The sequence below is a fragment of the Oncorhynchus masou genome, chromosome 19 (assembly GCF_036934945.1).
Source record: "Oncorhynchus masou masou isolate Uvic2021 chromosome 19, UVic_Omas_1.1, whole genome shotgun sequence".
Taxonomy (NCBI): Eukaryota; Metazoa; Chordata; class Actinopteri; order Salmoniformes; family Salmonidae; genus Oncorhynchus; species Oncorhynchus masou.
The window spans coordinates 18,035,246-18,056,856 of NC_088230.1; the positions used below are offsets into that span (position 1 = coordinate 18,035,246).

General features: G+C 43.5%; 1 protein-coding gene across 1 annotated transcript; it reads right to left on the reverse strand.

Annotated features, from left to right (window-relative positions):
• Positions 1 to 13,210: 13,210 nt before the first annotated feature.
• Positions 13,211 to 17,211, reverse strand: si:dkey-1j5.4 (leucine-rich repeat-containing protein 15). The gene is made up of 4 exons (XM_064924621.1): positions 17,070 to 17,211; positions 16,635 to 16,820; positions 15,759 to 16,457; positions 13,211 to 15,586 (listed from the first exon to the last, which is right to left on the reverse strand). The coding sequence occupies exons 2-4, from the start codon at positions 16,816 to 16,818 to the stop codon at positions 15,396 to 15,398; spliced, it is 1,074 nt and encodes a 357-aa protein (XP_064780693.1). The 5' UTR covers positions 16,819 to 16,820; positions 17,070 to 17,211; the 3' UTR covers positions 13,211 to 15,395.
• Between the last annotated feature and the right edge of the window lie 4,400 nt (positions 17,212 to 21,611).

Below are 21,611 nucleotides of genomic sequence, written 5' to 3' on the forward strand. Positions count from 1 at the left end.
GCAAGGCAGTCATCCAATAAGAATACGGTGATTGACAGAGTCGAAAGCCTTGGCCAGGTCGATGAAGATGGCTGCACAGTACTTTTATCGATGGTAGTTATGATATCGTTTAGGACCTTGAGCGTGGCTAAGGTGCACCCGTGACCAGCTCGGAAACCGGATTGTATAGCAGAGAAGGTACGGTGGGATTTGAGATGGTCGATTATCTGTTTATTCACTTGGCTTTCGAATACTTTAGAAAGGCAGGGCAGGATGGATATAGGTCTGTAACGGTTTGGGTCTAGAGTGTCTCCCCCTTTGAAGAGGGGGATAACCGCGGCCACTTTCCAATCTTTAGGAATCTCAGACGATACGAAAGATAGGTTGAACAGACTAGTAATAGGGGTTGCGACAATGGTGGCGAATAATTTTAGGAAGAGAAGTTCGAGACTGTCTCGCCCAGCTGAATTGTAGGGATCCAGATTCTGCAGCTCTTTCAGGACATCAGCTGTTTGAATTTGGGTGAAGGAGATGCGGGGGGGGGGCTTGGGCCAGTTGCTGCGGGGGGTGCAGAGCTGTTGGCCGGGGTTGGGGTAGCCAGGTGGAAAGCATTGCCAGCTATAGAGAAATGCTTATTGAAATTCTCTATTATCATGGATTTATCGGTGGTGACAGTGTTTCCTAGCCTCAGTGCAGTGGACAGCTGAGAGATGGTGCTCTTATTCTCCATGGACTTTACAGTGTCCCAAAACGTTTTGGAGTTAGTGCTGCAGGCTTTCCTAACTGACTGTGTATATTGGTTCCTGACTTCCCTGAAAAGTTGCATGCTCATTTAAGATGATGAGGAAGGCACTTTTGAAGAACAACCAGGCATCCTCTACTGATGGGATGAGGTCAATATCCTTCCAGGATACCTAGGCCAGATCAATTAGAAAGGCCTGCTTGCTGAAGTATTTAAGGGAGCGTTTGACAGTGATAAGGGGCAATGATGCAGGCAATGAGGCAGTGATCGCTGAGATCCTGGTTGAAAACAGCAGAGGTGTATTTAGAGGGCAAGTTCGTCAGGATGATATCTATGAGGGTGCCCATGTTTACGAATTTGGGATGTTTGTTACGTCCGTCGTTAGATGAATGAGACCAAAGCGCAGCGTGGAATGTGTTCATGATTTTTAATACTGAACTCTGACAAAACAACAATATACAAAACCAAACGTAAAAGTTCTGCAGGGCTAGACAGCAACTATGCAAAAACAAGATCCCACAATCTAAGGTGGGAAAAAGGGCTGCCAAAGTATTATCCCCAATCAGAGACAACGATAGACAGCTGCCTCTGATTGAGAACCATGCCCGGCCAACAAAGAAATAGAAAAACTAGAATGCCCACCCAAATCACACCCCGACCTAACCGAATAGAGAAATAAAAAGGCTCTCTAAGGTCAGGGCGTGGCAGTACCCCCCCAAAAGGTGTGGACTCCGGCCGCAAAACCTAACTCAATGGGGGAGGGTCCGGGTGGGCATCTAGCCTCGGTGGCGGCTCCGGTTTGCTCCGCTCGCTGATCCCTCCGCTTCCGTGGAACCGGACCGTGGATCATCGCCGGAGGCTCCGGACCGTGGACCGTCGCTGGAGGCTCCGGACTGGGAACCCTCGCAGGTGGCTCTGCACTGGGAACCCCCTGTTGAAGGCGCTAGGCTGCAGACTGTCACTGAAGGCTCCGGACCGCAGACCGTCGCTGGAGGATATTCCCTTACGCTTCGTATCCAGGACAAGTTAATTTCTTTGCCACATTTTTTGCAGATTTACTTTAGTCCCTTATTGCAAACAGGAAGCATGTTTTGATTTGTATTCTGTACAGGCTTCCTTCTTTTAACTCATGTAGGTTAGTATTAGTATTATGGAATAGCTACAATGTTGTTGATCCATCCTCAGTCTTCTATCACAGCCATTAATTAACTGTATATGTTTTAAAATCATAATTGACCTCATGGTGAAATCCGTGAGCGGTTTCCTTCCTCTCCGGCAACTGAGTTAGGAAAAATGCCTGTATCTTAATAACTTCATCATGCTCAAAGGGATATTCAATGTCTACTTTAAAAAAATGTATACCTATCTATCAATAGGTGACCTTCTTTGCGAGGCATTGGAAAACCTCCCTGGTCTTTGAGGCTGAATCTGTGTTTGAAATTCACAGCTCGACTGAGGGACCAGATTATACAGATAATTGTATGTGTGGGGTACAGAGATGAGGTAGTCATTAAAAAATCATGGTAGACTTTACTGCAGTGTGCTAAATCAGGGTCACACAGAGTGTTTCTTGGTACACTCTAAAAAAGTATGGGTTCAACAAGGGTTCTTCTAAGATCCTCAAAGTTCTTTTGGAGAAGCTTAATACCTCTTTGGGCTGCAATCCCGTTAATGGGATGATATGACAACAGCCAGTGAACGTGCAGGATGTCAAATTCAAAACAACAGAAATCTCATAATTAAAATTCCTCAAACATACATGTATTTTATACCGTTTTAAAGGTATTCTGGTTGGTAATCCCACCACAGTGACCGATTTCAAATAGGATTTACGGCGAAAGCACCACAAACGATTATGTTAGGTCAGCACCTAGTCACAGAAAAACACAGCCATTTTTCCAGCCGAAGAGAGGAGTCACAAAAAACACAAATAGAGATAAAATGAATCACTAACCTTTGATGATCATCATCAGATGACACTCATAGGACTTCATGTTACACAATACATGTATGTTTTGTTTGATAAAGTTCATATTTATATAAAGAAATCTGAGTTTACATTGGCGCATTACATTCACTAGTTCCAAAAACATCCAGTGATTTTGCATAGCCATATCGATTCAACAGAAATACTCATCATAAATGTAGATGATAATACAAGTTATACACATGGAATTATGAATATACATGTCCTAAATGCAACCGCTGTGTCAGATTCCAAAAAAACTTTACGGAAAAAGAAAACCATGCAATAATCTGAGACGGCGCTCAGAACAATCAAGTCAAAATAGCCGCCATGTTGTAGTCAACATAAACCATAAATTACATGCTAAAAATTCCCTTACCTTTGATGATCTTCATCAGAATGCACTCCAAGGAATCCCAGGTCCACAATAAATGCTTGATTTGTTCGATAATGTCCGTTATTTATGTCCAATTAGCTACTTTTGTTAGCGTGTTTGGTATACATATCCAAATGCTCGTTCTGGTCAGCGTTACGTCGGACAAAAACTTCAAAAAGTTATATTACAGGTCGAAGAAACATTTCAAACTAAGTACAAGATCAATCATTAGGATGTTTTTAACATTTATCTTCAATAAAGTTCCAACCGGAGTATTCCTTTGTGTCTTCAGGAGCCATGGAACGCAGGTCGCTATCATGTGCAATGCGCATTACCAGAAAATGGCTGACTGCCAGACACCTGATTCATTCTGCTGTCATTCAGTCCCACAACACAGTAGAAGCCTCATTCAAATCTCAATAGACGGTTGACATCTAGTGGAAGCCCTAGGAATTGCAACATCATTAATATCTCAAGCAGATTTCAATGGGAACTGTGTTGAGTCCATACCAGCCTCAGATTTCTCACTTCCTGTTTTGATTTCTCCTCAGGTTTTTGCCTGCCATATGAGTTCTGTTATACTCATAGACATCATTCAAACAGTTTTAGAAACTTCAGAGTGTTTTCTATCCAATACTCATAATAATATGCATATATTAGCAACTGAGACTGAGGAGCAGGCCATTTACTTTGGGCACCTTATTCATCCAAGCTACTCAATACTGCCCCCCAGCCATAAGAAGTTTTAAGGTACATGGCACTGAAAATGGCTGCCAAAAGATTCTTCCAAAACCACATAGGAGGTTGGATTCATCGAGGAACATCCTTAGTTGGTGGGGGCTTATGCAGGAACCTAACTGTCAAGCTGAAATATTTGGATTTGAATTTGAAAGGATAGCAGGTGAAGGCACTTAACTAAAAATTGTAAAGATCTCAATTTAAGGTAAGGTTTGTCCCTTGTATGATCTAAATTTATATTGTTTTATAATGACCTCATATTTGGATTTTGAAATTCTGCATTGCCACTAAAATCATAATAAACATTGAGAACAAAAATGAGTATTGTTGTTATTGTTATGCATATCATTATCATTAATAATAATAACAGGGGAGGCGGGTAGTTGAAAATGAACCTCACAAGGTCTTCAAAAGCTTATTCCAGGGACAATTAAACCAGGCATTTTAAGAACCGGGATGAGGTCAACGCCTTGATCTGTTTCACCTGTTGCTGTGATTGAAAGGCCTCCATCCCCTCCAGGTGTTGCTTATTTAAGGGTCATGCGTTTGATCTGTTTCACCTGCAATGATGTCAGGCAATGAGGCAGTGATTGCTTAGATCCTGGTTGAAAACAGCAGAGTTCTGTATTTGTTTCCACCCCTCCAGGATGATATCTATTTCCCCCAGTATATTTATCCCTATTTGGGATGTTTGTGCCAGTTCGTCTTGATGAATGAGACCAAAACAGTGCAGCGTCCTTTTGCTATTCTCTTTTGATTTTTATTTTGACCCCTGCCTGACTCTGGACACTTTCAAAAGCCTGCCTGATCAGTCCTGCCTGCCTTGACCTTTATTCAAAAACAAGATCCCACAATACCTTTGGTGGGAACTGGTTTTGACCCTTTTGTCTGTCCCCAATCAGAGACAACTTATTTTGCCTGCCCTGATTGGATTAATAAATATTGTAAAACAATCTGAAATAGAAAATCTGAATGCCTTGTTCCAAATACCCCACCGTTTCAACCTAAGAATAGAGAAATAAAAACCTTTCTTTTTAGGGTGTAGTCATAAACAAATCTATTTTGAAACAAAAAAACCTAACTCAATGGGGGCTTCAAAACTGACACCTGTACCATGTCAAATATGAGTGTAATGTTATTTTTATTTTATTTATTTCAATATTAACAATATCACAGAGGACTGAAATATAACAAAACAGTTTGACATAGAAACAGAGATTTTCCAGGATTTAAAAAAAAAAAAGGGGTTTTTAATTATATTATTACCATCCACCCATGATCTGTTTCATTTGACTGCAGAAATTGTCTCCATCCCACTCCAGGTGTTGCTTAGTGAGTCCATGCAACTTATTATGTGATTTGTTAAGCACATTGTTACTTATGAACTTATTTAGGCATGACATAACAAAGGAGTTGCTTACTTATTGACTCAAGACATTTTTATTTATTTTTTATTTTACTAGGCCAGGTCAGTTAAGAACAAATTCTTATGTTAATGAAGCCAAACAGTGTAACTTTTTCAGGGGCAGAACGACAGATTTGCTTGTCTCGGGATTTTTGATAGTCTTCCTGATTTTGTCCCTGCCTGACACTGGACTACCCAGCCTGCCTGATTTCAGTGCCTCATTTCTAATTCATTTGTAAAAATGCCCTTCGGTACCTTTTGGACTCTGAACTGGTTTTGACCCTTTTTCCTGTCCACGACCAGTTTTGCCTTTAAAATTCAGGATTAATAAAAATTGGAAAAATCCATCGTGTGAATACTTTCTGCATTCTAATTGTCTTGTCATGTTCACCACTATTGATACCCCAATGAGTCCATACAAGTTATTAAGTGATTTGTTAAGAATACTCCAGGAACCTATTTAGGCTTTAACAAAGAGTGTAGTGAAACAAATTTTTGAAACAAAAGACATTTCACCTTTTCGTTTTGGTTATGGGCTTACAAACTTTGACATTACCTGTAGGCCAGTGTCACAAATTCTCAATGTATTCCATTTGAGTTTGCTGTAACACAACAAAAATGTAAAAATATCAAGAGGATATGAATATAACAAAACAGTTTGACATAGAAACAAGGATCACTTTAGCATACAATACTACTAGAACGCAAAAACTGAAGGGAGGAAGTTTCTCAAATGCATGACATATGATTAGAACATGGATAATAAGGCCACATGAGGCTACTGCTGCATGTAAGGATGATGACCTGCAGACAAATGACCTGAAACAGTATGCACTAATAAGACAGCAGATACTCTGCTTTGCTCAGAGCAGAAAGCACCAGATTTGTATCTATACAAGCACACTAATCCAGACCAGTCTGCAAATGAAGTTAAATATGTTTCTATCTTAAACCTTGTAAAGGAATAAGGTTCCAAAGAATAGTCAAGAAATCATTTGTACAACATTTAAAGTGTGACTGCTGCGCTGATGGTCTGCCTTGCAGCGGTCTCCTGAGCTGCTCGACAAATAGTGATAGCTACTATCATATTGATGCTGCACTAAACAAATGAACTGGCCGCATAGAGACAGAAATACTGTCGAATCACTGTGCTAAGCAACATTTCCTGCTCATGATCAGAAAACATTGCTACTCACTCACTGTATATTGACACGTAGGCCTGTATAGCTAGCTTAGCATCGGCTACTTCCTCCCCGTATGGTCAAGAGATTATTCTCCATGATGGGGTGTGTGTTCACCGAGTGAGCGCACAGACTCTGCCCGAAAGCTGGCATTGGGAACAAACAAAGTATAATCCGACACTAATTCTACTTAGCTAGTTGTAGCCGGCTATTGCCTGACAACAGTAGAGCAGCAACATGGCTCAATCTATAGCTAGAGGATATATCTCCAGGAGTGATTAGTAAAATGTTTGTCTCAATCTGATGTTGGCTATTTTGAGTACTGTCTTTCTTCTCAGTAGCCTACTTGGTGTGTGATTTTCTGACTGCTCATAACTTGCAATTGATTGTTGGCACATCAACCAGTCTTAAGGGGCAGAGAAATGTGTGACTGTTGTCGGTTGGCAATCAGTAGCTGTATTGGAAGGGAGTGGTTTCTTCTCTACTCTGCAATCAGCAATTAGTACCAGGAGGTGTGCCCTTCAGCTCTGCTAGGCAATTAGCAATTAATGTTAGTACTTCAGCATCCCCTGTTTTCTCAATGGCAGCGGTGAGCGGCGGTCGTGTCAGTATCATCACCAAAACAAAGACGGTTCTGCCGAGTTGTTCTAGGAAGGAAATAGAGAAGGCGGCACTCTCTCACTTGAGTATTTTGCCTAGTTATTCTCAGATTCTCATTTTGTTCTTTTGTATTTTTGTTAACTGTGTGTGTTTTCTATACCTGTTAGCTCCTCTTTCTGTAGGAAATGAATGTGGAGTACAAGAAAAGGAGGACCGAGCACACCCCCATTCTCATCAACAGGGCTGTAGTGGAGCAGGTTGAGAGCTTTAAGTTTCTTGGTGTCCACATCACCAACAAACTAACATGGTCCAAGCACACCAAGACAGTCGTGAAGAGGGCACAACAAAACCGAATCCCCTCAGGAGACTGAAAAGATTTGGCATGGGTCCTCGGATCCTCAAAGTCCTACAGCTGCACCATGGTTGTATGGTGCCTTGCTCGTCCTCTGACCGCAAGGCACTACAGAGGGAATTGTGTTTACATCACTGGGGCCAAGCTTCCTGCCATCGAGGACCTCTATACCAGGCTGTGTCAGGAAGGCCCACAAAATTGTCAGACTCCAGCCACCCTAGTCACAGACTGTTCTCTCTGCTAAGGCAGGGCAAGCGGTACCGGAGCACCAAGTCCAGGTCCTAGATGCTTCTACCCCCCCAAGCCATAAGACTCCTGAACACCTAATCAAATGGCTACCCAGACTCTTTGCATTGCCCCCCCCTGTATATAGCTTCACAATTTTTTTAATTTTTTTTTTTACTGTTGTTCCTTTTGTTTATTATAGTTTTTTTAAACTGCGTTGTTGATTTAAGGGCTTGTAAGCATTGTTGTATTTGGTGCCTGTGACAAATAAAATTTTATTTACAGATGCTCAAACCCTTCTATTTTAGTGTACCGTGCACACACAACCCATGTGGAATTCCTGGTCTTCGATCTGTGGTCAAGAATGGCGAGTTCATCTCAGCCTATGCTTGACGTTTTGGCTGTGACGGAGACAAGGATCACCCCAGAAAAACACTGCCACTCTCCATCGGAATACATGTTCTCTGATTGTCCGAGCATCTGGTCATCACGGTGGTGGCACAGGGCTACTCACATCTTCAAAGTGGAGATTTTCTCACTCACTCACCTGTCCATCTCCTCATTTGAATGTCATGTCACTTGTGCTGTTGGAGTTCCTTAATGAGCTTGACACCTTAAGCACATTTCCTGACGAAGGCTCATACTGGGCAATGTCTGCCTTTCATAAATCTTCATTCTTTGCCCCTTTTTAGACCTCACCCTTTCCCAGTCCCCTCCTACTCACAACGCAGGAAATAGGTTTGACCTCCTCTTTACTAGAGGCTGTTCGCCTACTAATCTCACTGCACCCCTCCCCTCCAGGTCTCTGATCACTAATTTCTTTATTTTTCTCTCCATCTCTCCAACAACCCTTCCCACTCAGCCCCTACCCAGATGGTCATGAGCCTACGCAAACTTTGCATTTCCTCTTCCACTCTTCTCTCCTATGCTATCTCTCCCTTCTGCTAAATACTTCTCTTTCCTGTCTACTGATTCTGCCTCTTCGACCCTACTCTCCTCCCTTTTCGCATCTTGTGACTCACACTGTCCCCTTTCCTCCTAACCGGCTCATCCCGCCCCTCCTGCTCCGTGGTTGAGTGATTTTGTTGCGAGCTTACAAAACGGGGCTGTGGGCAGCTGAGCAAAAATACAGAACTAAACTTTAGGATCTCTTCTCCTTTAACTCCCCCCTCTCTACCGTATCTGCTGCTAAAGAAACTTTCTACAGTGCCTTGCAAAAGTTTTCATCCCCCTTGCCATTTTTCCTACTGTGTTGCATTACAACCTGTAATTTAAATGGATTTTTATTTGGATTTAATGTCATGGACATACACAAAATAGTCCAAATGTGTGAAGTGAAATGGGAAAAAAAAATTGGAAAGGTGATGCGTGCATATGTATTCACCCCTTTGCTAAGAAGTCCCTAAATAAGATCACACAGGTGGACTTTATTATAGTGTCACATGGTGTGTGTGTGTGTATATATATATATACCTGTTCTGAAAGGCCTCAGAGTCTGCAACACCATTAAGCAAGGGGCGGCACCATGAAGACCAAGGAGCTCTCCAAACAGGTCAGGGACAAAGTTGTGGAGAAGTACAGATCAGGGTTGGGTTATAAAAAAATATATAAAACTTTGAACATCCCACAGAGCACCATTAAATCCATTATTAAAAAATGGAAAGAATATGGCACCACAACAAACCTGCCAAGAGAGGGCCACCCACCAAAACTCACGGACCAGGCAAGGAGGGCATTAATCCGAGAGGTAGCAAAGAGGCAAAAGATGACCCTGAAGGAGCTGCAAAGCTCCACAGCGGAGATTGGAGTATCTGTCCATAGGACCGCTTTAAGCCGTACAATCCACAGAGCGGGGATTTACAGAAGAGTGTAAATAAATAAGCAAAAGTTTGGTGTTTGCCTAAAGGCATGTGGAAGACTCCCTAAACATTTGGAAGAAGGTATAAAATTGATGAGAATAAAATTGAGCTTTTTGGCCATCAAGAAAAATGTTATGTCTGGTGCAAACCCAACACCTCTCATCACCCCGAGAACACCATCCCCACAGTGAAGCATGCTGTGGGGATGCTTTTCATTGGCAGGGACTGGGAAACTGGTCAGAATTGAAGAAATTATGGATGGCCCTAAGCATACTCTAAGAATACTGCTAAAGCAACACTCTAGTGGTTTAAGGGGAAACATTTAAATGTATTGGAATGACCTAGTTAAAGCCCAGACCTTAATCTATTTGAGAATCTGTAGAATGACTTAAAGATTGCTGTACATCAGCAGAACCCATCCAACTTGAAGGAGCTAGAGCAGTTTTGCCTTGAAGAATGGGCAAAAATCCCAGTGGCTAGATGTGCCAAGCTTATAGAGCCATAACCCACGGGGCTTGCAGCTGCAGTCGCTGCAAAAGGTGGCTTTACAAAGTATTGACTTTCTGGGGGTGAATAGTTATTCACTCTCAAGTTTTCAGTTTTTTTGTCTTATTTCTTGTTTGTTTCACAATAAGCAATATTTTGCATCTTCAAAGTGGTAGGCATGTTGTGTAAATCAAATGATTCAAACCCCCCCAAAAATCTATTTTAATTCCAGGTTGTAAGGCAACACAATTGGAAAAATGCCAAGGGCAGTGAGTTCTTGGCAAGCCACTGTATCACTCTTACAGCCCTAGGAAACAATTTTCCACCTCTTTAATCCTCCACCCCCTCACCCTCCCTCCTCCCTCTCTGTGGACAACTTTGTCAACCACTTTGAAAAGAAGGTTGATGACATTCGCTCCTCATTCAGCCTTTTTGAGTCTTTTGTTCCCACTCACACACAACTACCCTATGCCTTGACCTCTTTCTCCTCTCTCTCAAGATGACATCCTGCGGTTAGTGAGGTCCAGCCACGCAACAACCTGCCTACTCGACCCCATCCCATCCCCTCCTCCCTCCTCCAGACCATCTCTGTAGACCTTTTCCCATTCCTCACTTCCCTCATCAACTCATACCTGACCACAGGCGGCATCCCCTCTGACTTCAAAATGGCCAGAGACTCTCTTCTCCACAAGAAACACTCGACCCCTCTGACGCTCAACTATTTTTGACACCCAGTCTCATCTCTGCCTGCCCGCTTGGTTGTCGGCCCACCACCTCAAGCTCAACCTTGACAAGACAGAGATGCTCTTCCTCTGGGGGAAGGCCTGCCTTCTCCAAGACCTCCCCATCATGATTGACAACTCCATGGTGTCACCCTCCCAGAGTGCAAAGAACCTTGGTGTGTTCTTTGCAAACATCAAAACAGTGACTCGCTCCTGCAGGTACATGCTCCACAAAAATATGTTGTATTGTCACATACAGCAGATACGTGCAATGAAATGTGTTGCTTTACAGGGTCACCCATAGTAGTACAGCGCCCCTGGAACAAAGTAGGATTACCTCACACAGGAAGAGCCGCAGGTCCTAATCCAGGCACTTGTCATCTCCCGTCTAGACTACTGTAATCTGCTATTGGCTGGGCCCCTGCAATTTATCCAGAAGTTCTCCCATGTCACCCCGCACACTCTACTGGCTTCCAGTCAAAGCTCACATCCACTACAAGACCATGGTACTTTCCTACAGCAAGAGGACCCGCCCCTCCCTACCTTCAGGCTATGCTCAAATTCTACATCGCAACTCGGGTACTGCATTCTGCCACCTCTTGTGTCTTGGTCCTTCCACTGCCCTCCCACAGGACAGATCCCGCTCAGCCTAGTCAAAGCTCTTCTCTGTCCTGTTACCCCAATGGTGGAACGAGCTTCCTCCTGAAGCTAGGTCAGTCCTTGCTCATCTCCCAAAAACATCTGAAACTCTACCTCTTCAAAGAGTCTTTAATAATCCCACAGCACCCCCCTCGTATAAGAGCGTCTGCTAAATTACTAAAATGTCAAATGTAATGCTTGATGCTCGCAAACAATGACATCCCAACAGCAGCCAAACATTGTAACATGAGCATATTAAACGACGCGGGCGAGGTTCAAACACAGCTAGCGAGCATTCGCAAAGAACATTTCATATCAGAAAACATCAGCTTAGCGAGTACCGGTAGTTACAGCAGCGGCAAAATAAGCAAATGCATACTAGCGGCAGGGTGTGTGAGCAGAACCAGTCATCTTAAATAGACCGCCAAACAAGGTAGGTACTAGAAACTAGCATTTAATTGTTGCAATCTCAGCTGATGCGTCAGCTGAGGTGGGCACTCAGGTTACCATTGTCAACTGGCTTCACTCTATTTGTCAACCATGTCTTTCTACAGCTATCTCCTTTCAGTGACCTGTTTTCCCATTTAGCTTGCCACACAATTTAGAATTACAATGGCTGATTCAATTTGCAACCTCCACACATCAACCCAAATTGAATTAACGTGTTTATCTCACTTTCTGAGTTTTGAGTCGCCTCCCCAACCCTATCAGCTGTCCCTGGCCTGATACATCATGATGTGTGGGGAATGTAAGAGTGGGTTGTGAAGTCTCAGACAACAGATATAACATAGACCATGGGCTGTTGTCTGCAGCCCAATTCTATTTACAGTAGAGGGGGCCTCTATGCAATGTTGTATTCCATACTGTTTGTACGATAATTTCAAACCTTTATCACACTGTTTTGAAGTCAAACATGTTTCCTCAATTGAATTGACAGATTTCGTTGACTTAATATCGTAATAGTGTTGTATTTCCCATCCCTTCAGCAACGATTTCCCAATGCATGTTTACATTTATGGGAGGTAATTGAAGGAAGACAGCCAGCTTGCTATGCGGGAGACACATAAAGAAGCAAACTAACCATGAGTCTTGCGACCATAAAAAGTTGGGGCCTGTGGTTTGGATTGTGCAGGTAAGGTGAGTGAGTGTCATCAGACCACTTCTGGCTCCAGACTAGTGGGGTTTTCCAACTGTCCATTCCAACACCATCTGATGGTTCACTCTATCAGCACTGTGAGATCATGGACAACCAGGATTCAGACATTTTTGGAGCTAATTGATGACATTTATTCTTTCTTCTATATGCTGTGTGTCACTGACCATGATTGTTTTGTTTTGAAGAGTAATTTTCTATACCAATACAGGTGATCCAAACATACTTTGATGTACAATATAATTCATTGATTTAGAGCTGTAGAAAGCTAGTTACATAATAGCCTATTTTCAACGCATACTATAGGCCTGCCATAACTATACCCCCTACCTTATGTTGTTGCCGCTACAATGGAAAGCCAGCCATGTGAAAGGTAAGACAGGTTAGCATTTGCGACAGAACTGTGCCATGGTGGAAGTCCTGCCGAGATGCTCAGGTCCGCCTCAGCAGCCTGTCTGACTGGCTCTGGAATGTGGAGGTGTAACGATGACTTCTATGGAAGCTTACTCAGCTGTAACAATCTGATGAGGGATTCCTTATTCCTTCTCAGGTGGTGATGGGAGTTTACTGTCACTTTGCAAGTGAAAAGGATGCTTTAACCTACTTTCCCTCTTTGAAGCAGCACTTGTCTACACAAAAAATGGCTGGAGCAGAAAATAGCTGCATTTTCTGAACTTATGAATCATTTCGCAGTTGGTATTAAGGCTTGAATAACTCTTGACGTGATGAAATCGTGTGTATAAACTAGATCTACTGAACCTCAGTAACTGTGAGAGATGACATGCTGTTCATTGCACAATGGCCTTTATTTCAAAATGTATGAAATCAATTAGACTACAAACTTAGTAAATGCTGTTTTTGGATTGTACAGGTACAATGGCAGTACCTATTTTTCACTCAATGGAAACAATAAGATATATTCACTGTGCTTTAGATTAGGAGATTCATTCATTACAACCTACAGAGACAAGCTCGGAAGCCAAATCCTAAAAGATATTAAACTAATAAGCATGGAGTGATTCCATATCTGTGAAAATAATACAATTGCCATATTGAATACAAATATGTATTGAGTTATGAAAAAAAGCTCATGTTAAGATGATAGGTTTATCAGCATAGGATATCAAGAAGTGCTAGAAATTAATTTCAGTTAATATAAAATATGCAAGAATAAAAAATAAAGCTGGAGCAGTATTCGTGAGGGTTTTACAGTAGCACGTTTCTCAGCGCACTTCGGTAATAGCAAGTTTAACAAACGTGTAAATTGTGTGTTTGGGGTTGATGGAAAGTATAATATTTCAATGACAGAAAGCTCAGGGCAAGCTATTACATATCCCCTTCAGCTCTTCTTTCTCTTTGGCTTGTACAGCTAAACTCAGCAAAAAAGAAGAAACATCCCTATTTCAAGTCCCTGTCTTTCAAAGATAATTCGAAAAAATCCAAATACCTTCACAGATCTTCATTGTAAAGTGTTTAAAAACCATTTCCCATGCTTGTTCAATGAACCATAAACAATTAATTAAACATGAACCTGTGGAACGGTCAATAAGACACGAACAGCAGACCACGTGTGACAACACCTGCACAGGATCAGTACATCCGAACATCACACCTGCAGGACAGGTACAGGATGGCAACAACAACTGCCCGAGTTACACCAGGAACGCACAATCCCTCCATCAGGGCTCAGACTGTCCACAATAAGTTGAGAGAGGCTGGACTGAGGGATTGTAGGCCTGTTGTAAGGCAGGTCCTCACCAGACTTCACCAGCAACAACGTCGCCTATGGGCACAAACCCACCGTTGCTGGACCAGACAGGACTGGCAGAAAGTGCTCTTCACTGACGAGTTGTGGTTTTGTCTCACCAGGGGCGATGGTCGGATTTGCATTTATTTGTCAAAGGAATGAGCCTTAAACCGAGGCCTGTACTCTGGAGCGGGATTAAATTGGAAGTAGAGGGTCCGTCATGGTCTGGGGCGGTGTGTCACAGCATCACCGGACTGAGCTTGTTGTCATTGCAGGCAATCTCAACGCTGTGTGTTACAGGGAAGACACCCTCCTCCCTCATGTGGTACCCTTCCTGCAGGCTCATCCTGACATGACCCTCCAGCATGACAATGCCACCAGCCATGCTGCCTGTTCTGTGCGTGATTTCCTGCAATACAGGAATGGCAGTGTTCTGCCATGGCCAGCGAAGAGCCCGGATCTCAATCCCATTGAGCACGTCTGGGACCTGTTGGATCGTAGGGTGAGGCATAGGGCCATTACCCCCAGAAATGTTTGCGAACTTGCAGGTGTCTTGGTGGAAGAGTAGGGTAACATCTCACAGCAAGAACTGGCAAATCTGGTGCAGTCCATGAGGAGGAGAAGCACTGCAGTACTTAATGCACCTGGTGGCCACACCAGATACTGACTGTTACTTTTGATTTTGACCCCCCCCTTTGTTCAGTGACACATTATTCCATTTCTGTTAGTCACATCTGTCTGTGGAACTTGTTCAGTTTATGTCTCAGTTGTTGAATATTGTTATGTTCATACAAATATTTACACGTTTGCTGAAAATAAACGGGACGTCATGTTTATACTAACTTTTATACTAACTTTCGCTTATGGTTGTACAGTAAAAGCTAATTGTACAGTTGTCAGTTATCGGGCCATGGCTTCCTAGATGTTGCACAATGGCATGTCATTCTGTGGCTGGACCGAGGCTAGGGTTGCAAAATAATGGGTAACTGTGCTGTCGTTGGACCATAGCTCAGTATTAAGTGTTGTATAACAGGTTACTCTGTAGCAGGAACATATGCAAATGTCTGCACTCACTACTGTAAATCGCTCTGGATTCGAGTGTCTGCAAAATATGTAAAATGTAAAAATGTAATGTGGCTGATGCAGGATGCTGGTGTGGAGGAAAGATTGGTGTGGATTTAGTCTAGGTCTGGTAGCACAGAGTAAAGGTTGGTTCGCCTCTAGTCTAGGCCCGGCAGCGTAGGTTCTGGTCTTTGAGGCTGCTGAGGGATTTGTTGCGGTACTCTGTCGGAGCAACACACCTCAGGGACTCCAGAGGGGAAAGGTTGGCCTTTGTCTGGGACACCCAGCGCACCAGGCCATTGATGTTGCAGTCACATGTCCAGGGGTTGTCATGGAGATACACCTCCCTCAGGCCTGGAGGGAGGTAGAGGACAATCAGATTATGCTCATTGTGACCTTTTTTGTTATAAAATAAATGTATATGACTTTTTATGAACAAATTATCAAACATGAAGTACACATATAGTCCACAAATGCATTTGAAAAAACACCAAGACAAGATTGTTGTACATTATTCATCTCTTACCAGACAGCTGGGTGAAAATGTTTCCATCCATGTTTTTGAAACGGTTTCCACTGAGGGCCAGCCGGGTGAGCTTGGGTGTATGTCTAAACAGGTCCTGGGGCAGCCTCTCCAGCTCGTTGTTCCTCAGGTAGAGCTCCTGAAGGTTGGACAGGCCCTCCAGAGTGGCTGAGGTCAAAGTGGACAGCAGGTTGTTATCCAGCACCAGCATCTCCAGGGAGGCCAGAGGCTTGAAAGCACCAGCCGAGATGCTCTTCAGACTGTTGTTGTCCAGGTTGAGGAACAGCAGCTCTGTCAAGCCCAGAAAGCCTTTGGGGGAGATCCTCTCGATGCGGTTGAGGGCCAGGTCCAGGACCTTTAGGGCGATCAGAGGCTTGAAGGCGTTGGAAGGAAGGGCAATTAGAGAGTTGAGGGGCAGGTCCAGGTCTGAAAGGTTCCTCATGCCTGTGAACATGTCTGGTTTGATACTGGAGATCTGGTTCTGGCCCAGCATGAGGAAGCGGAGGTTGATGAGATCCTGGAAGCCTTTCACATGGAGTTTGTTGATCTGATTCCCATACAGGTTGAGCAGCATCAGCCTCTGGGCTCCAGAGAAGGCCTGGGGGTGTATTGATTTGATGGCATTGCGTTCCAAGTTGATGCTTTCGATCTTGGGGATGGGTTTCAGGACGTTTGCTGGGAGGTCGACTATTCCGTTCTCGCCTGGGACAAGGACCAGAGAAAAAGCATGAGAAATCAATACCATTGGAAGATGGTAACACTAGCCTCTTTCTTGTGGTTATGTCAATCAAATAACATATTGATTTGGAGCCAAATAGCTGACACATACTAAAGTGGGACGGTGGTTTTCCCACAATTGCAAACAGTAAGTGGACTCACCCATCTTTAGGATCCAGGAATCAGGGGGCAGGTTGGAGGGAAATGTCCTCATCCCCTTCTTGTGGCAGTTGACCTCTGACCTTTCAGTGCTGGTTTTCTTGGTGCATTTACAGACATCAGGACAGTTCTCTACAGCTTCTGCCACCCAGAACACCAGCACTGCTAAACAGGCTACCAGCTGCATGCCTACGACACCCACAGGGAATAGAAAAAGTATTCAGCACTTGCAGACTGATTAAGTTTGACAATTTAGTTTGTGTTGGAAGGACGATTAGAAATTCAATTTAAGATAATCCTATTTAAATTATATGAGCGTATTAAGAATGAACATCTTGCAGACATACTCCAAAAAAATATAGACAAGTGCAGGGTGAAAGGCTGCAGAGCTATAGTTTATGCTATTAGAATGATCAATATTTTCTCATCAGCATTTACCTGAACATTTGGTGAGGCTTGTCGTCGCATAAACCTCTTCTTTAAACTGTCTACTTTGTTTTGCCTCTCAAAGCGAGGGAGTCAGATTTTCTTAAGCTGCCTGTTCTGCTGTCGTGTAACTTCCTGTTAGTCAGAGTGAATTAGCCCAGCCGTCTGCCCAGCAGCTACAGCAGCCAGCCTGCAAAACTACCAGCACAGCACCACTGCAATGTCACAGTCCCTGGAGAAAAATGCCATCCTCAGATTATGGATCAAAGCCACCTCACAGAAACGGAGAAACCTCTGCCAAGTTAACTCCTCCATGCCCCAGAGGAGTGCATGGGGGTGTGTGAGAAATAAGACAACTCAGTCAGTATGTGCCAGTATGTGTGTGTGCGTGTATTTGTGTGTTTGTTTGTGCCAGGAGAAGTGATATACAAACTACGCACAGATTGATGTCATGGAGTCTCAAAGACAGAGAGAGAGGATGGTGGGCACCTCAGAAGGCATGGCTCCCAGCCACCCTGACAGCCAACATCATGGAGATTATACTGAGGTTCTGTGACTCGCGAGAAGCCCAGCCGCACACAGACGGCCCGAAAGGAAGTCACGCTCGCAACTGTAATTCCTTATGAGGGGAAAGGAACAATCACACATGTCACTCTCTGTTACACAGGGCCAAGTGCTGAGAAAGGGAGGGGGAGAGTAGAGAGAGCGAGAGAGAGCAAGCTCCCCAGTAGTGATAAGGGATTACAGAAACACATGTTGAGAATAGCTGCAGATTGACACGTCTGCTGAGTGAGACCATTTTATTGTATGCTAAAGATTAGAAGCTATTTTCAAGCCTAGCCAACAGCAAGACAATATGCAAGCCATCTGGAGCAGCGTAATTATGGTGTTCTGACTGAAGGCTCAGAGGAGCAGCCGCACCAGTCAGCTCCTCTTCACTGGAGGGAAGAGAGAAGCCCAGCTAACACACACTGAGTTTTGAGGAACACACAAGAACTTCTACAGCAATATGATATCATTCACAAACTCTACTCAACTCAATGTGGTGGGCTGGGCATTCACTTGGCATGGCTTGGCTGAAATCATTCCAATATTATTGCCAATTTACAGCCAATTGATCAAATGCTGTTTCTATCGAGTGGCCCGCCTCAGTTTCTAGTGCATACTGACAGGAGGAAGATCATAAAAGCCATGTGTAAGGTCTTGTAAAATAATAGATGTGAGAAGTCTCTATTGAACACGAGAGCTAGCTGTCTTTACATCCAATCGACTGAGTAGCATTGATTTATCTCCAATTTCTACAGTATGTTACTCTTCAGTTAGCTCCATCACAAAGTACCCTGACTGTCTTTCTACTGCACTGCACAGCTGTAGGCTCTAATGCACACCTAATGATGCCTTCCATTTGGATACAGCTACACTTCAAACATCTCCGAAAATGATTGTTCTTCAATCATTTTCACAATATCAAAGCTGGCCATTCTTACAACATTCTTCTTTGTCATCTTGCTTCTGACCTTGTCACAGTGGCCTAAAGGTTCTGTCCAGTATTACTTTCTAAAATAATGATTTATGTTTTATTATAGATTGCACAACCCCCCCCCCTTTGCATCTCCAAGGTAACGCCATCCTTCACACTAGTTTTGACAGATGTACTCTGCTCTCTTACAAACTACAGTGAAAAGCAATTTGTCACACAATGCATTCCATAATAAAGAACATTGTCTCAGCAACATGCTCCAAACCCCTCCTCACTGTCAAACGCTTCATTTTATTTCACCTGACAAAGGAGTCTGACAAAGACTATGAGGCCATTGGACTGTTAGTCTCACTATTTGCATGAAATATGTATTTCATCTACATTCTGCAGATGCAAAAACTGAGATTTGAATTGTTTTAATGTCATAGTTTTTCCATTGATGCTAAAAAGCCAAGAAGTTTTCCCGGTTTTCCGACTAAAAGAGAGATGTGAGATTACTTTCCTAATGACAGCTCTTTGGGTTTCTATAAGACAGCAGTTGTGTCTAATGATGCTCACTTAAGCATGGCAGCCCAAGCACCTATTTCCTATGTAGAACATTTAGACGGCTGAGTCAACCACTGTCTAATTAACAGAGAAATCAAGCACTGCTATCACTAATGGATCTTCCTCATGATAGTTCTCTTGCTCTGCAATTCGAGTCCCCTGGATCTGATGTAGGACCCCCAAAGGAACACAATTACCATGGCACTAGAACCATCTGCAGCTCAGGAGTGATTGTGGCTCACTTGCAGCATCTGGTGTTCAAGTCTATTATCACTGTAGCATCACTGTACACTTCACAGTCACATCAGAACCGTCCTATACCCTATAATTTCCCTCCTACAGAGCTGGATCTTGACCGTGTTTGGATGAAGTTTCCTGCTGCTAACAGATACATAGCTGGTTGTTTCAACATTTCGGACCCTGCTTAGTTGCAGAAGGATGACGCGATAGGTGTCTGGAATGAATTTAGAGGACTCAGCTTGTAGTCGAATAGAAAGGGGTTTTAACTGGATTCTTAAACTGCCTCCTTTCTTTCTTCTCTCTCTCTCTCTCTCTCTCTCTCTCGTTCTTCCTCTCATCTAACATCATCTATGCTTTGGTAAGCCTTCCTTAAGACAGGCCACTTCCAAACATTTGACATGGTCTGGAGTAATGGAACACTCCATTGTCAATTATTTAGATAGGGATAGGTGGTCTAGCTGAGTTGAAACCTGATTTGGGTGACTGGAAACAAACGAAGAGATATTAGCCACTAAAGCCTATTTCAACACTTCAGTCTATCACGAATATTCTATTTGCATTATTTAGTGCTGTTAGCACCACATTTCACACCACAGGTATAGCTGTCAAAGAGGGAATGGTGATAGGCACTTGTTCCATTCCATCTTTAGTACGAAAGAGACAAAGATAGAGAGAAATATTGCCTTTGACACCTGTCAGAATAGCAGAATCCCAGTCACACATGCACATAGTCAGACACAGATTCCACCATGACGTGGAACATGCATGCTTCAATCCGGAGAACAATCAGAAGTTTAGAAGAAGTGCATTTCAAAGTCTACTAGAAAGTTTAAACAACAATGCCGTAAGTGTACAGAATTCACAACTCACCATCCATTTCATAAAATAAACTCAAATCGAGTCAGCTATTTCTCAACTGTCAGCAATCAAGGATTGTGAACATACTGTTTTTCCTTGAGAGTTTTCAAATATAGTACACAAATATTACAGTAACTCTAAGCACATTCATAACATGATGTTTTACTCTTTATTATCACTAGTGAGGGCTCTGGCTCTGCTGAAAATGAATAGCAGCCAGGAAAGAAAGACTATTAGCTTTATGTAAGGGAAGAACAAACAGCAAAGGAGGAAAAAAAATCAGTGTTTTATGAGTCACTATTTCTCACTTCAAAGACATCTTAGAATCAATTACCCTTGTCAAAACAGCAGCCGCTGTGTTCTAGCGTTTCTCCCTCCTGTCTTCCACAAACCATGACCTCCATGTTGTGATGCTGAGTAAACACAGCTGAATGCAAAGCAATGCTGCTTTACTTTGATGTTATGAAATACACTGCTCAAAAAAATAAAGGGAACACTTAAACAACACAATGTAACTCCAAGTCAATCACACTTCTGTGAAATCAAACTGCCCACTTAGGAAGCAACACTGATTGACAATAAATTTCACATGCTGTTGTGCAAACAGGTGGAAATTATAGGCAATTAGCAAGACACCCCCAATAAAGGAATGGTTCTGCAGGTGGTGACCACAGACCACTTCTTAGTTTCTATGCTTCCTGGCTGATGTTTTGGTCACTTTTGAATGCTGGCGGTGCTTTCACTCTAGTGGTAGCATGAGACGGAGTCTACAACCCACACAAGTGGCTCAGGTAGTGCAGCTCATCCAGGATGGCACATCAATGCAAGCTGTGGCAAGAAGGTTTGCTGTGTCTGTCAGCGTAGTGTCCAGAGCATGGAGGCGCTACCAGGAGACAGGCCAGTACATCAGGAGACGTGGAGGGGGCCGTAGGAGGGCAACAGCTCAGCAGCAGGACCGCTACCTCCGCCTTTGTGCAAGGAGGAGCAGGAGGAGCACTGCCAGAGCCCTGCAAAATGACCTCCAGCAGGCCACAAATGTGCATGTGTCTGCTCAAACGGTCAGAAATAGACTCCATGAGGGTGGTATGAGGGCCCGACGTCCACAGGTGGGGTTTGTGCTTATAGCCCAACACCGTGCAGGACGTTTTTCATTTGCCAGAGAACCCCAAGAACCCCTGTGCTCTTCACAGATGAAAAAAGGTTCACACTGAGCACGTGACAGACGTGACAGTCTGGAGACGCCGTGGAGAACGTTCTGCTGCCTGCAACATCCTCCAGCATGTCCAGTTTGGTGGTGGGTCAGTCATGGTGTGGGGTGGCATTTCTTTGGGGGGCCGCACAGCCCTCCATGTGCTCGCCAGAGGTAGCCTGACTGCCATTAGGTACCGAGATGAGATCCACAGACCCCTTGTGAGACCATATGCTGGTGC